This window comes from Silurus meridionalis, chromosome 21, assembly GCF_014805685.1.
Source record: "Silurus meridionalis isolate SWU-2019-XX chromosome 21, ASM1480568v1, whole genome shotgun sequence".
Lineage (NCBI taxonomy): Eukaryota > Metazoa > Chordata > Actinopteri > Siluriformes > Siluridae > Silurus > Silurus meridionalis.
In genome coordinates, this window is record NC_060904.1 from 12739748 (window position 1) to 12754682 (window position 14935).

Genomic DNA, 14935 nt, shown 5'->3' on the forward strand with positions numbered 1-14935 from the left:
ATTAAAATGTACACAGTTTACTCAGTCCAGTGCAGTGAAGAGTGTCCAAAGCACTACATTGGAGAGACAAAATAACCACTACATAGTAGGATGTACCAACAGAGCAGAGGCAACTCCTCAGGACCAAAATCCGCCATGTACTTGCATCTGAAGCACACTTTTGAGGACGGAAAGGTACACATTTTTTGACAGAGAAGATAGATGGTTTGAGAGAGAAGGCCATCTATGTCCAGGTGGAAAATCCCTCTCTCAACAGAGGTGGAGGTCTGAGACACAACCTGTCTGAGACATAATTCCCTCAACTAGTCCTATGCTGAACAATAAATGGCTTACTGAAACAGGTCTGACATTCCAAGACGCTTTTCTGCTCACTATGGTGGTAAATGATATTTTCTAGCTATTCAAAACAATCCAGCAATTTTCATTTAACCTCAGCAGGAAGGTATTTTCACCCACAGATTGGCATTGTGCAAGTTCAAGAGATTGTTTTGTGATAAAATCCTAGATCAGCTGTTTCTAAACTGCTCAAACCAGACCTACTGGCACCAACCACCATGACAAAGTCAAAGTCACTGAAGCTCTTGACCCTAATTCACCTGATTGAATGCATTGCGCTGGTGCAGCATTATTGGATGACTGGATAATTGCATGAATAAGCAAGCGCACAGGTGTTCTTATCATATTGAACAGCGAACGTATATAACTACGCATAATAATGCATCAAACAAACAAAAAACAACAACACTGCCCTTTCATCATTTACCAAAGGCTGAAAGCATTCATTTATTTTGCCAACATACAAAAAACATAAAGGACAAGCAGAGGACGAGGCTGAAGGTTATCAAGCAAAACACTCATTATGTTTTATGCGATGGCTGAAGGGCCTAGTTTGCATTGACCTTGCTAAACATTAAACAAAAAAACTGTTTAGGTAAATAAAAGTTTTCTACTGAGCATGTGCAAAAAAAAATCTTATCACCTAACCTGCTGGTTCAGGCGGTTTGTGTACAGAAAGCATACATGCTTTACTTCACTTCCTAATGTATCCTTGAGTAGTGAGCGTAATTGGAAAAATCCACCAAAATAATCGCTTTCTATTATTTTTATTTAAAATGATTGCATTCACGTATATTGCTTCGCTGTAACAAGATATTAATTTTTTTTTTATTTGTTTTATATTTGAATAATATTGAATATTCAACTGCATGCTCAGGATAAGTGAGAATAACGACGAAGTATGAATGATGGCTTCATTTGGTTCAAGTCCTCAGTTTGGTAAGTGTCTTGCAGTTATTTTTTATATGTTTTAGTAGTTGGCTCAAGGACTCTTTATAAGCTTTAAAAATACAACATACTGGAATTTTAGGTTTGAGGCACAGTTCTATATTAGAATCTATGATGCTTCTCTGAAGATAATTTTTAGAGTTAGTAAATTAAGTCCAAGTCCAGTTTACTGAAAGACCAAAAGTATTCAAACAGGCTATCCATATTCTTAGTCTGTGTACTAATGAACCAAAAAGTATTTAGTAGTCGGGTTTTCAAAGCATTTTTGTATGTCACTCTTAGACTTAGACTTAGATATACTTTATTGATCCCGTGAAATGATTGCATTACAATATTAAAAAAATATTTAACCAAAAAATAATCAAAAGAATGTCTGCAATCAATGTATGTAAAAAGTAAAGGTGCTTTTTACATATATGTACATTATAGCACAGTTTCACTTGTAACATCATGGAACCATCCTCAGCCATGATACAGCACTCCTAGAGGGTTAAGGGCCTTGCTTAAGGGCCCAAGAGTGGCAGCTTGATATTACTGAGGCTTAACAAGCACATACCTACAAGCTGTTAAAAAATCAGGGATAGAATATGCAGACTGAGGAAGGAAACTGTACTTTGTTAACTTTATTCTGTAGGTTGGCGGTCTGAATATTTGAATAAGCTCTGGATATTAATACGAGGTTAAAATGATTTCATCTTCTGCTCCATCAGGTGTGCAGTTTATCTCTGAGTTCAGGATTGTGCTGCTTGGGAATAAAGGAGCCGGAAAAACCTCTTTGGCAAACATGATTTTGTGCAGAGAGACCTCATCCCCAAAGAGTACAGCTCAGTGCACAAGGATCCGCGGAGTCGCAGCTGGAAGACTGGTCACTTTAGTTGACAGTCCTGGCTGGTGGAAGAACTTTCTTCTGCATGAGACTCCTGAGTTTCAAAAACAGGAGCTGGTGTTAAGCGTGGCTTATTGTCAACCAGGACCCCATGCTGTTCTTCTGGTCATCCGTGTGGATGCATCATACACCGACAAAAACAAAAGAGCAGCGCAGCAACACATGGAGCTTCTTGGGAAGGACGTCTGGAAGCACACAGTAGTTGTTTTCACTTACGGTGATCGTCTTCAAGATCAAGCAGTTGAGCAGCACGTCAGCAGTGAAGGAGAAACCTTCCTGTGGTGGCTTGTTGGAAAATGTGGGAACCGCTATCACATTTTGAACATTGATCGATACAATGGTACTCAGGTGAAGGAGCTGCTTGAGATGATTGAGGATATGGTGGCTGGAAATGGCGGCTCATGGTTTAAAATGGATCAAAAGTGTTTGTGCGATGTCAAAGATATAAGGAGGGTGGCAGAGGAGAAAGCGGAGAAGAGCAGGAAAATGGTACAGGAACATAGAAATTTGCATGAAGGTAAGAATCTAAAAAATCAGCATTTTTTTTTAGGTAATATTTCTAAAATATCTTATTATATATTACTTTTTTTGTCTACCAGGCCAGGACTGCTCTCTGTCCAACATTAGAATAGTATTGTTGGGCTTTCGGAGATCTGGAAAAAGTTCTGTCAGGAATAATATATTTGGAAGAGAGAACATTAACTTGAAGAGAACTTCACAATGTGTGAAAACTCAGAGTGAGGTTGCTGGAAAAGTTATCACTGTCCTGGACACCCCAGGATGGTGGAAGACCCTCGAAGCAAGAGATACAGCAGAACTGGACAAGCAAGAAATATTACGCAGCACTTGTCTGTGTCCACCAGGACCACATGCATTACTCTTGACTCTGCGCTTAGATATGAAATTCAGAAACGAAGAGATGAAATCATTGGAAGAACACGTGGGCTTACTTGGCGAACAAGCATGGAACCACACTATCCTTCTCTTCACTCATGGAGATTTGCTTTGTGACCTGACAGTTGAGCAGTACATTGAGGGTGAAGGGAACGACTTAAAGTTGCTCGCGGCAAAATGTAGAAACCGGTATCACGTTCTCAATAACAAAAATTTGCTCGATGGCGGTCAGGTCACAGAGCTGTTTAAGAAGGTCGAGGAGATGGTGGCAGAAAATCAAGGCCGGTATTATGAAATGCACCCAAGGACTTTGAAGGAAGTGAGGCGGAAATGGAGATTAATGGAAAAAAAATCCAAGATGAAAGTGAAGGCGAAACATAGAAGGACGATAAGCTCAGTGAAAGGTATGTTTGTGATTCATGTGTATGCATATATTAAAAGATAAGAAATTTGATATATGGCAAATATATGAGTTGGGGGCATGGCCTAAAAGTGAAGGATTTGTTTTATAGGTTAGATAGTTTTTTAATAACATACAAATCTTACCAACATGTTCCTGAATTCCCTGGGAAGACTAAATAGAGGTGGAATGATTACTATGGTCAAAAATGGATTAGAAAAACCCATGGGACTGTTTATTATGTTCATGCAGTGAATTGTTGTTCACACTGTGATATATTCTAATAAATTTGTTCGGTTTTAATTCCCAAAATATCTAACAAATCAATAGTCTATTTTAAAGCAGTGGAATCCTGACATGGCAGGTACTAAGGATGACAATGCATTTTTTTGTGCCTGCATTAGTATTGAAAACATAAAAAAACATTTTTGCTGTGTCCCAGATGCACAATTCTAGTTTCCCTTAGTTTCTTTTTCCCCCTGGCATTTGTATCTGCTTAGAAAATCTGTTTAATTTGCTGCATTCATATTTATATTTGCTTCCATCCCTAGTGTAGATCATGTATGTTTCCTGATTAGTCCATATCATTCTGTTCTGGTAGGTGCTGGACAATATCTGACTGAGCTCAGCCTCGTTTTGCTGGGGTACGGTGAAGCCGGTAAAACATCAGCAAGCAATACCATTCTAGGCGCAACAGATTTTGGAATCAAAAGAACTTCCCGGTGTGTAAAGAAAAAAGGATATGTAGAAGGAAGATTACTCATTGTGATAGACACACCAGGATGGTGGAAACGTCTTCCAATAGAAGAAACACCACAATTTACCAAACAGGAAATTCTACAGAGTGTCTTCCTGACCCCTCCAGGCCCAGTCAGCTTTTTACTGGTCATCCGCCTAGACAGTTCTTTTCAAGAAGAAGAGAAAAGAGCTGTGAAGGATCACTTAAACCTTTTCGGAGACACGGTCTGGGACCGGACCATGGTTTTGTTCACTTGTGGGGATTGGTTGGGAGACAGGAGCATTGAGTTGTACATCGAGAGTGAAGGTGAGGCACTAAAGTGGATTCTTGAGCAATGTGGAAACAGGTTTCATATTCTCAGCAACAAGCACCAGAGGAGTAGCACGCAGGTCTCTGAACTCCTGACGAAAATCGAAGAAATGCTGGCTGAAAACAAAGCATGCCATTCAGGCATGTGGGATTTGAAGCAGAAGACAGAAAGGAATTTGGAGAATATCCAGTCGAATGAAAGAGGAATACAAAGACAAACTGACGATGTTGACTCTGATGATGATGATGTATTTACTACTGATGTACAATATAATATAATATAATATAATATAATATAATATAATATAATATAATATAATATAATGTAATGTAATACAATATAAAAATATTAGTGTAGCTGCTTAGCAAGAATAAGAAAAAGATGAACCCAAAGTTTTTATATGCACAGTATCTAGATTTATAGGATTAGGCAAATTTTATTCACCATTTGAGAATAAAAATAAGGGCTTGCTTTACCCTGTGCAGTGGCTTTAGATCAAAACTATTAATCATGCCTTTAGTTCTCTCTGAAGATTTTATTCACACAGTATTTAAATATTATTCATTCCTTAATATATGCAGTGAATATTTGGGAACTCTATAACGTTCCTTCATTTGCTTCTGTGATGCATATACAAACCCCGACCATGAAGGTGTTTAAGGTGAGTTGAAATCATGGGAAAAACAAAAGAGCTTCCACAAAAGCTGAGAGAGAAGATTGTTTCATCACATCTGACGGGCCTTGGGTATAAGAAGATTTTCAAAAGATTTAACATTCCAAGAGACACCATTAAGAGCATTAGAAGTAGGTTTAAAACTTATGGAACAGCTGCAAACCTGCCTGGCCGTGGAAGAAAGCTCACAATTTCATCAAGGGCCCTTAGCAACTTAGTCAGGACAGCTAAGAAAAACCCCCCTGTGACTGCAAGACAGCTACATGATGACATGATTAAGGCTGGTACAAGTGCTTCAGTGGCAACTATAAGACGTGCACTGAATAATCAAGGACTTCATGGCTGGACCCCAAGACGCACTCCACTCTTGACCTCAAGGAACATCAGGAGTCGACTAGAATATGCCAGGAGGAATTTGGATAAAACTACAGAGTTCTGGGAAACAGTTCTCTGGACTGATGAAACCAAAACTGGAACTTTTTGGACATATGGACTAGTGGTATGTCTGGCATGCAAAAGGTCAGGCTTATGACCAGAATAATACCATGCCCACGGTCAAGCACGGAGGTGAGTCAAAAATGATGTGGGGCTGATTTTCTGCGGCAGGAACTGGCAATCTTGATTGTGTTGACAAATTAAACCTTGGTGATCATTGGATCTTCCAGCAAGACAATGATCCCAAGCACACCTCCAAATCAACCAAAGCTTGGTTGGGGAAAAGATGCTGGAGTGTCCTGGAGTGGCCTTCTCAGTCACCAGATTTAAATCCAATTAAAAATCTTTGGTGAGATTGGAAGAACGCAGTTGGAGCACGGAAGCCGTCAAATTCCAATCGAGAGGTGTAAGAAGCTTGTTAGCACTTATCGAAAACGCTTGTTAGAAGTTATAAAAACTAAAGGGCGCTCCACAAGGTACTGAAGCTGGGGGTTGAATAATACTGCATATGCTCATGTGTTACAATTTTCATTTGAACTTCAAAGTTAAGTCAACTTCTGTTGTCAAAATAACTCAAATATGTATCAATAAATATTTTGTTAATTTACGTGGGTTTTTTTTTCGATTTATTTTCATTACCTTTCATCAACATCACTGTATTGTCTATTGAGGTGAGAGGGTTAAATATTTCTAATTGCGAGTGTAAATATAAAGGCTGTATGTACAGCAAATATATAATGGCTATGGTTCTTTGGAGCTAAAATGTGCTGGACCTTGTGAGTAAGTACACTACACTATAAGAATAAATACAAACATATATATGAACATATACATAAAGTAATATTTGTGCAGAATGTGTGTAAGGCACAATATGTATAAAGAATGTGGGCTATATGAATTTACAATATGCAATATGTACATTGCATACAGTTATACAGGATAATTGAATAGAATAATTGAATAGAATAATACAGAATAATTGTCACAAATTCATCCTCAACCTGGTCAGGATGGTGATGGAGTGGTGCTGAGTAATAATTTCATTTTAAATCTACAATGCTGAAGCAACCCCAAATTACAAACACACTGTAAATTATTGTCATGTAAAAAACAGTAAAATACTGGCATCAGGGGTTGCCAGTAGTTTGCTGTTCATTTTACAGTTCTCCTACTGTTATCTATTTTACAGTATGTTACTGTAATTATACTGATTACTAAATTACAGTACATTACTGTATTTTCTTGATTTCACAGTAGACTACTGGCAGCAGGGTTGACAGTACATTACTGTTTAATTCAGCAGTATTAATGTTATAATACAATGTACTAATATACAGTATAGTGCATATAGGTTATTATTTAATTGAAATTACAGTATACTGGTGGCAGGGCTGCCACATTATTGTTTTTTTCTGACCATTAACAATGGCACTTGACAGCCAATTACAATAAATTAAACAATTAAAACCATGCAGCGATTAAAAATATATAAAAAGAAGAGGCATAAAATATGAAAATGTATTATGTAACCCAACATTTTTTTAACAGGCAGCAACAACTGAGAACTGTACTTAATTTGTTCGCACTTTTTTTCCCATTACAGTTGTAAATTACCGTACATAACATGCATAACTAATCATCTTTATTAGTAATCTTAGGGGAATGGTGTATTTTGCCACCACTGTTAGTGCTGCTGCCTTTTTAATACAAAATTTACAATTTGTCAGTAGGATTGAAAAAATAAGTTCAGTCCAATCCATAATCTAAAAGGAAAGAGACTCTAACCTTTTCTTTTTTTCTTTTTATCTAAATAAAAATTTAGCCAGTCAAATAAAAAAAAAAAAAAAGTGCCCCAATTAGACAAATCACAACACAATAATAAATTTCACAACACAGTGGCCTTATCCTAACTCAGTTGTTCGAAGCAAGCATTCTTAAAGAATTTAAACTGACGTTTTTAAGCAAATAGAATTTGTCTATTTGTCTACCAAGTCTACCAAGATTGTGCTGACCATTATACAAAGTGCATACAAATCCTCTTCTGGGACAAGTGAACATATTCCCTTCTGGTTTACATTGAACAAATGTGTTTCTTTAGTGTTGTACAGCTGAAATACCAACATTTTTGTGGAGTGTAGCATGTTAATAGACAGGAGAACAATGATATAAACATAAAACTAGAACATAGATTGGGAGAAAACCATGGCTGTGTTGATGTGAACTGAGTAGAAAGCACTCACTGACCAATAAAATACCACTCAAATTTTACGAGGTTCTTCAGGAGAGTGGACACATGGGGGTTGACTGTGACAGACTTTTTCTAGCAACTCTCCCTGTCCTTTTGGAGCCAACCTTACCACCGCTGCCTTGGCCCCTGTTTTCGTTAAATTCTAAGAATCATTTGAAAATCACAATAGTCAGAGTATACAGTTTAAACAAACATAAAGCCTGCTTTTATAGAAAGTAGGGCTTAGTAATGCACACCAAGGGTTGTAGTGAGATTGAAAATATACTTGAGAATAAGGGGGAAATATTGGCTCCATAATAATTTTTCTTTTATTTGGATGACGTTTTGTTCCTCAGACCTCCTTTAAGATCAATTATAACAGAACAAGCACTGGTACATTATATACTATTGGCTACATCTTACCAGCAACAGATCATATAATGACTACGCAATCATATTCCACCATCAGGATGAGAAAGAAAATAAAGATGCTTTCAGCAAGTCACAACACTTAAGAAACAGTGACAGGAACTACAGCCAATTAGATCACCATATATAGCTGACGCAGTACACAGTGAAATGAAACAATGATACAAGACCAAAAATGGACCAGCGCCATCTCACCTCAGTGACCTCATTACATCTCACACTGCACCATGCTGCCTGAGATCCTCCAGCACTGCTCGACTGGTACCACCTTCTATCAGAATGAGAGGTAAGTACACTTCAAGGCTCTTCTTGTTCTGACACCAAGGTGGTGGAATGAACTTCCCCTAGATGTCCGTACAGCGGAGTCCCTGATTATCTTCAAGCTACGACTGAAGACCTACCTCTTTCTGAAACACTTAAATTAGCACTTTCCAAGTTTGTATAATTCTAGGGTTATATTTATATTAAATTTGTAATCTGGCGTACCAGTGTAGATTTTTTCATTACTAGAGATTTAAAGCACTTTTGTTCGTCGCTCTGGATAAGGGCGTCTGCTAAATGTAAATGTAAACAACATTCCTACAGAACCCTGGTGCTACATCACACAACATAAAGCTACATAACAGACAAATAAAGCAAGATAACAGAAAATTATGTCTTATTTCACATAAAGATTTAATTTTGGTAAAGATGTAAGAAAAATGCAGATATACAGAAAGTTAAATATTAGCTCTAGATGAAAATCTGAATATGCAATAAATCCAGATACTTTATAGAAAACACTTCAAGTTATAGTCTATGTTCAGTTCAGTCTCAACTAATTCTCTAATGTTGTCAATGTAGTCCCCCAAGAAAAAATCTCTAACCTTCTCTTCTACAACTGCTGGAGGAAAGAAGTTGCTAGCATTCAGAAAAGCCTCAAAAAGGTGATGCCGCTTTGCAAGAGTTGAGGAGAGGTTCTTAAAGTTATGCAACTTCCTTTTACACTGTTTAAAGGATATATGCTTGATCTCAAATCTTAATAATGAATGAGTGGACCAAAGTGCAGAATAAGCTCCGAAAAATGACAGATATAATGATGTTTTCATTGGGTCCTCAGGAAACACCTGATGTCTGAAATACAGATATTCATCAATAAGTACTCTTATATAGCCTGGTCAGTTGAAATGGCTTGTGCAAAGATAAACTCCACAATTTCTCTCAGTTGTAAAATAAGTTGCCATACTTCATTATGATCTGGACTTACTATTTTTTCTCCAACCAAGATTGCCAATATTCTAAACAAATATTAACTTTTACAGGGTTTATGATTGCCATCATTTCCAAAATAGTTTAATTGGTTTATTGTTCCATTCAACTAAGAAAATTAACTGTTTGTCTACACTGATAAAATGCTTTATGTACAATGTAAGGTCAGATGACACAATGCCTTTAAAAAGATCATGGCCAATACAGGGAGGCAGTCCTGGCTGACAGACATGAAAGTATGCCAGTTCATTGAACACAGAGTCATACTTGACACCTCTGCTAGACGTTTTATCCCCATTATGTATGACTCTATGGTCCAGCTAGTACCAATGGAAAGAGGATCTTTCTTTCTTATCGACAAAGCCCCCAAGGTTGTGTGAACCTACAGTTGTCACCTGCGATTGCACATATGGTTCCTTTGCATACTGGTCCATCAGGCAGGTCAAAAATTTTGTCTATTGTTTGTTTGATTGGGACATACTGAGCAAAACACTCTTTTGTCTGCTTCATTTATTCCCAAGCAAATGGGCACTGACTCAACATAATTAAAGCTATTTTTGAACACAGTTTTCCTTCTTTGGTCAGTTTTCAGTGTCTTGGTGTGGCAATCCCTCAAAAAATCTTCAGTTTTCAGCACATCAATTACTCTGCTTATATCAGCTTCTGGCACCCTGAATGCAGCCAATTTTTCTTTTCATTTGAAAAGTAAGTGTGACTGGCTGATATGTATTTCTTGAAAAATAATTGCTTGAATAACAGAGGATGGGAGCAACAACTTAGCTTGCAGTTTAAGGTAAAACAGGGCTACATTTTTCAAAAACTGTGCTGCATCAGCATGTTCTGGGCAGACATCATTGGGAGCGTTAATGTCCATGTCTGACTCTCTTGGAAAGTACAGTGTTTTCAAATGAATCTCCCACAACAGTCAACCAGACTATCCTCAGAGCTGTTTCTGTGTTTTCTACTTTTCACATTGTCTAAATGGACAAGCAACAGTTTTCCCTTCTTCAATATGCATTTTCAAATAAGGGAAAAAAGTCTCACAAGTGGCACCACAGAAGTCAACATTATTATTAGCTTAGTTACACCACATAATCTTTGCTCAGCATCAAGTTGACATACTTGATGATGTCTATAAGCATGGGATTTAAACATTGCAAAATTTTGAAATGTATTTTTTGCAGTCACACAAGGCACACTTGAAAACCAAGTTTGAAATATTCCTATGAATTTTCATGTGCCTTACATATGACCATACAGTGGTACATTCACCAGCACAGACCTGGCATGGGAACATTTCGATAGCAAGAAAAGCTGCTAATGCGAAAACAAAAACGTTTTAGTTCATTGTGTCCTATCACAACTCACAAACATCAATACAGAGGAAAAAATGGCTTTAGCAGAAGAGCATTGTAACAATTGTTTCCTGGGAATAACTTTTTACTTTTTGATTTACAACTAACCCAAAGTAACCACCAAACAATTTCAGTGCTACCCAAAGCTGACCAGACGTGTTATCGTGAAAACGTGCAAAAAAAGGGAAAAACTACAAAAACCTAAAATTGAAGGACAATAAAACTTCTGGCCGCAAACAAGCATGACTAGCTTGTGTTAACACTTTAGTAAACAGCTTTACCTACCAAACAATAAAACAAGTCAATGTGCTGCAGGTTTTTGGCCAGTCACAGCACAGCAAGAGGACCTCAAGCTATTTATCTTTTTGATTATATATTTATTTATATATATATATATATATATATATATATATATATATATATATATATATATATATATATATATATATATATTTTTTTTAACTGTAAGCTAACGTTACTGGTCGGTTCCAGTTTCTTAGTAGCTTATTTGAAATTAGCAGAGAGAATGTATTTTACATTACATGCAATTTGCTCCTAAAGTAAACGATTCAGATAAATAATGCTCGAAAAGAAAGTCAGGAGTTGCCTTCACCTCTGTTCCGAATGCCACTTTGAGAAATACTGCGTCTCATATTTGCGTGGGATCTTTTGCTTTTGATTCCAACATCACTCCCAGAATGCAATGCTATTTACAGTATATTACAGTATTTTATGGGTACCAGTGAGCTGCACATTGATATTTCCCATAATTGCATTGTTTTCTACAGTACAGTACCGTTTTAAGGAAAAAAGATTTATTTTACTGTTGGAATTTGGCCGTTTTCTTACAGCAGTTTCTTACAATGCTTATTTTTTACTTGGATTTGAATACATCTCTGCTTAATTAGTTGGAATGGTTTTTTCCTCTCGCTTTACAGTAAACTTTTTACTTTCTTTCTTACTTCTTTCTTCCTGACTTAGAAAGCATGTCAGAGCCTGTCACACAGCTCTAAAAAGAGCACTGATGCTTGTAAGAAAGCTTTTCAAATCTACCTTTTATGACCAACCTGGCATCAACGCTTTGAAGGCAGAAATGTTATATATTGGATCTCTTGCAGCTGAATGCTAAAATGTTCCCATATTTTTTTGACACCAGGTAAAAAAGCAATAACAGAAGCACACTAAAATTTTGTGTAATGATAAATAATGGCACTTGAACAGTACGGTAAAAGAGGCAGAAAGGAGCTCCATTTGTGACTTTTGTGGTCTGCTCTTTTGTGCTAGAGAACAGGATTTGTACACTTAGCTTTACCTTTAAAAAAAGGTCTTATAGGCTATCTAAACTACCATGGACCATTTCGAAAATGTCCTTGAAATGTTTTAAAGTTCTTTCTAACATGGTGTCTACAGAAATCCTGTGGTACACATATGTTATGAGAATATTTTATAAAGAATACTTAACAAATTAATGGCACTTTATGTTTACTATCTAAACTTTTGTAGTTTGAGACTTTTCATACAACTATGGTTTGTGTAGATAAATCAGTTGTGGAAATGTGAAATTAGAAAACCATGCCTGTGTAGTTAATTTAAGTACCATTCATTTGAGTTTGTGGACATCAGCTCATAATTTCTACCTTGTAAATGTTCTTTTTGGACACCTCATTCCATTTTTGCTCTTATAAAAACCACTCTACTGGGATAGATGTCTCACTGCATTTTGGAGTGTGGTTGTGGTTATTTGTGCTCATTTGGCTACAAGGGTGTTAGTAAGGTCAGACTCTGATGTAGGGATAGGAGGCCTAGGCTGTAGACAGCATTCTATAGCAGGCCACTCAAGATTTTCTGCTCTGACCCATGAAAAGCATATCTTTGTGCCCATTGTCATGCTGGAAAAGATTTGGGCCTCCTAGTTGGGAGGGGAAAATGACTGGAAATGTCAGGTGTCTTAGTACTTATATATCATATGCCATATAATGTACATTAAAATTCCTAATGAGTAAGCCAGAGATGACACCAGAGGAGCAAGAAGAACGTATTCTTGACATGCAATGAAATGCTTTTCAATTCTTTTGTCCGTATTGTGAATCTGTGTAAATGCACGAAACAAGCCAAAACACAAATCTTTCCACAGTGGTGTGTCTTTTTCAAGTGTGGAGATTATATTATATAACTTGGAAGGAACCCAGTGGAAACATAGTAAGATCACACAGATTGGAGCCCGTTAATCTCCAACACTAGCCATATAAATGTGTTTGCTTTCCTTCTAATTTGCTTTGGATTAGGGGTTTTACAAATTAATAGACTTAACATGCTCACTTAATATTATGTATGATGATTCTCTAATCTTTGAAATGTCCCACTCAAGTAGATTCTGAACTTTTCCAGCCATATGTGTTCCTTCCAATTGTATAGGATGTCATTGGATCCACTAGCATAAAATGTACCCTTAACTTAAACTAGAAGACTCAAACATGTTCTTGCATTGCTTTGATATGCTTTACATTGGTTGGTGTGGAGGATCTTGAGTGGCCTGCTATAGAGCTCTGATCTAAACCCTACTGAAAACCTTTGGGATGAATTGGAACACTGACTGCACTTTACAAATGCCTTTGTGACTGAATGAGCACAAATCTCTATAAACACACTCCAAAATCTGATGGAACATCTTCCCAGAAGAGAAAACTGGAAAGCAACTGGAAATGAAACTCTTTCCAAAGCACATACACATTTTATGATCAGGTTTTATGATCAATACAGCATTAATCTACAGACGAACAAACATATTGTAAAATGTGTATTGTGTGTAATAAACAAAGAATCATTCCGCTTCAAGCCCTTCTACTAAATGCTAATCATCTTGGTTTACAACATTCCCTCAGAGCAATTTTAATGATAGCTATTGAAATGGAGACAGTTTATCAGTGTTAGTGCTTTGAAATGCTTCTAAATATATGATGTGTTGCTTCATTCTACAGAATTTTTGTTTACAAGTTATTTCTAGCATTGATACACATTTTGATAAAGCTGTTTTGCAGTTTTCATTTTATGCAGCACAAAACAGCACTGCATTCATTCAGTTTTCTATTCAAATATTCATTCATCCTCATTAAACACTTTATGCTTTTCAGATAACTGTGTCTCGAAGGTGGGCAGTGGTGGATGAAGTACACAGACGTACTTGACTAAAAGTAGATACAGCAGATAAAATATTATTGGAGATTCCCCCTCTCCCCCTATTCAGTAAAAACACAGTAAACCATGACCACCTCAGTTAAAGGTAACCAAATCAATAATTTAACTACAATCCAACTAGACTAGTTAGGCTGTAATTTTTTTGTTGCTACACACATTTTGATAAACTACATACTATAAATTATAACATTATGAAAGCTAAGAGAAATATTGTTGCTCTATGCGTAAAAGCATAGCAGACAACACAGCATTACCTTAGTGATATACAGTTATTTTCATTAAATGCATTAGCCTACACTATTCTCAAAACGAGATGAGTGATAGAGCTGCATACACACCTTTATCTTTTGCATGTTTCTTTTCTTTTCTGAATTATGCTCAAGAGGGTTTAGACCTTTTTTGGTCATCCATAATTTAAATTTGGATTCAACTCTCCTTACTGACATGACGTCACTACAAATCTTGTCAGTTCTTCCTTTTTTATCTATTTGTTTTTTTATTAATGCTTCAAACAACTAACATGTACAAATTAAACAAACAGAACCTATACAGGGAAATTATAATAACAACAATAATGACAATAAAAACTTCACAAAACATTAAATAATATTATATTATATTAATTATTTAAAAAAATATTAATTAAATAACAAATAAAAATACATAAAAATTAATTAAATAAATAAACTTTCTTTCGGCCTCTCCCGTTAGGGGTCGCCACAGCGGACCATCCGCATGTTTGATTTGACATGTTTTTACGCTGGATGCCCTTTCTAACGCAACCCTCCCCATTTATCCAGGCTTGGGACCGGCACTAAGGCTTGTGCAACCCTAATGGCTGGGGTTGTTCCCTGACCGGG

General features: G+C 36.6%; 1 protein-coding gene across 1 annotated transcript; it reads left to right on the forward strand.

Moving 5' to 3' along the window:
- Positions 1 to 428: 428 nt before the first annotated feature.
- LOC124403702 (GTPase IMAP family member 8) lies at positions 429 to 6228 on the forward strand. The gene is made up of 4 exons (XM_046877413.1): positions 429 to 1275; positions 1995 to 2687; positions 2770 to 3468; positions 4066 to 6228. The coding sequence occupies exons 1-4, from the start codon at positions 1242 to 1244 to the stop codon at positions 4794 to 4796; spliced, it is 2157 nt and encodes a 718-aa protein (XP_046733369.1). The 5' UTR covers positions 429 to 1241; the 3' UTR covers positions 4797 to 6228.
- Positions 6229 to 14935: the final 8707 nt, after the last annotated feature.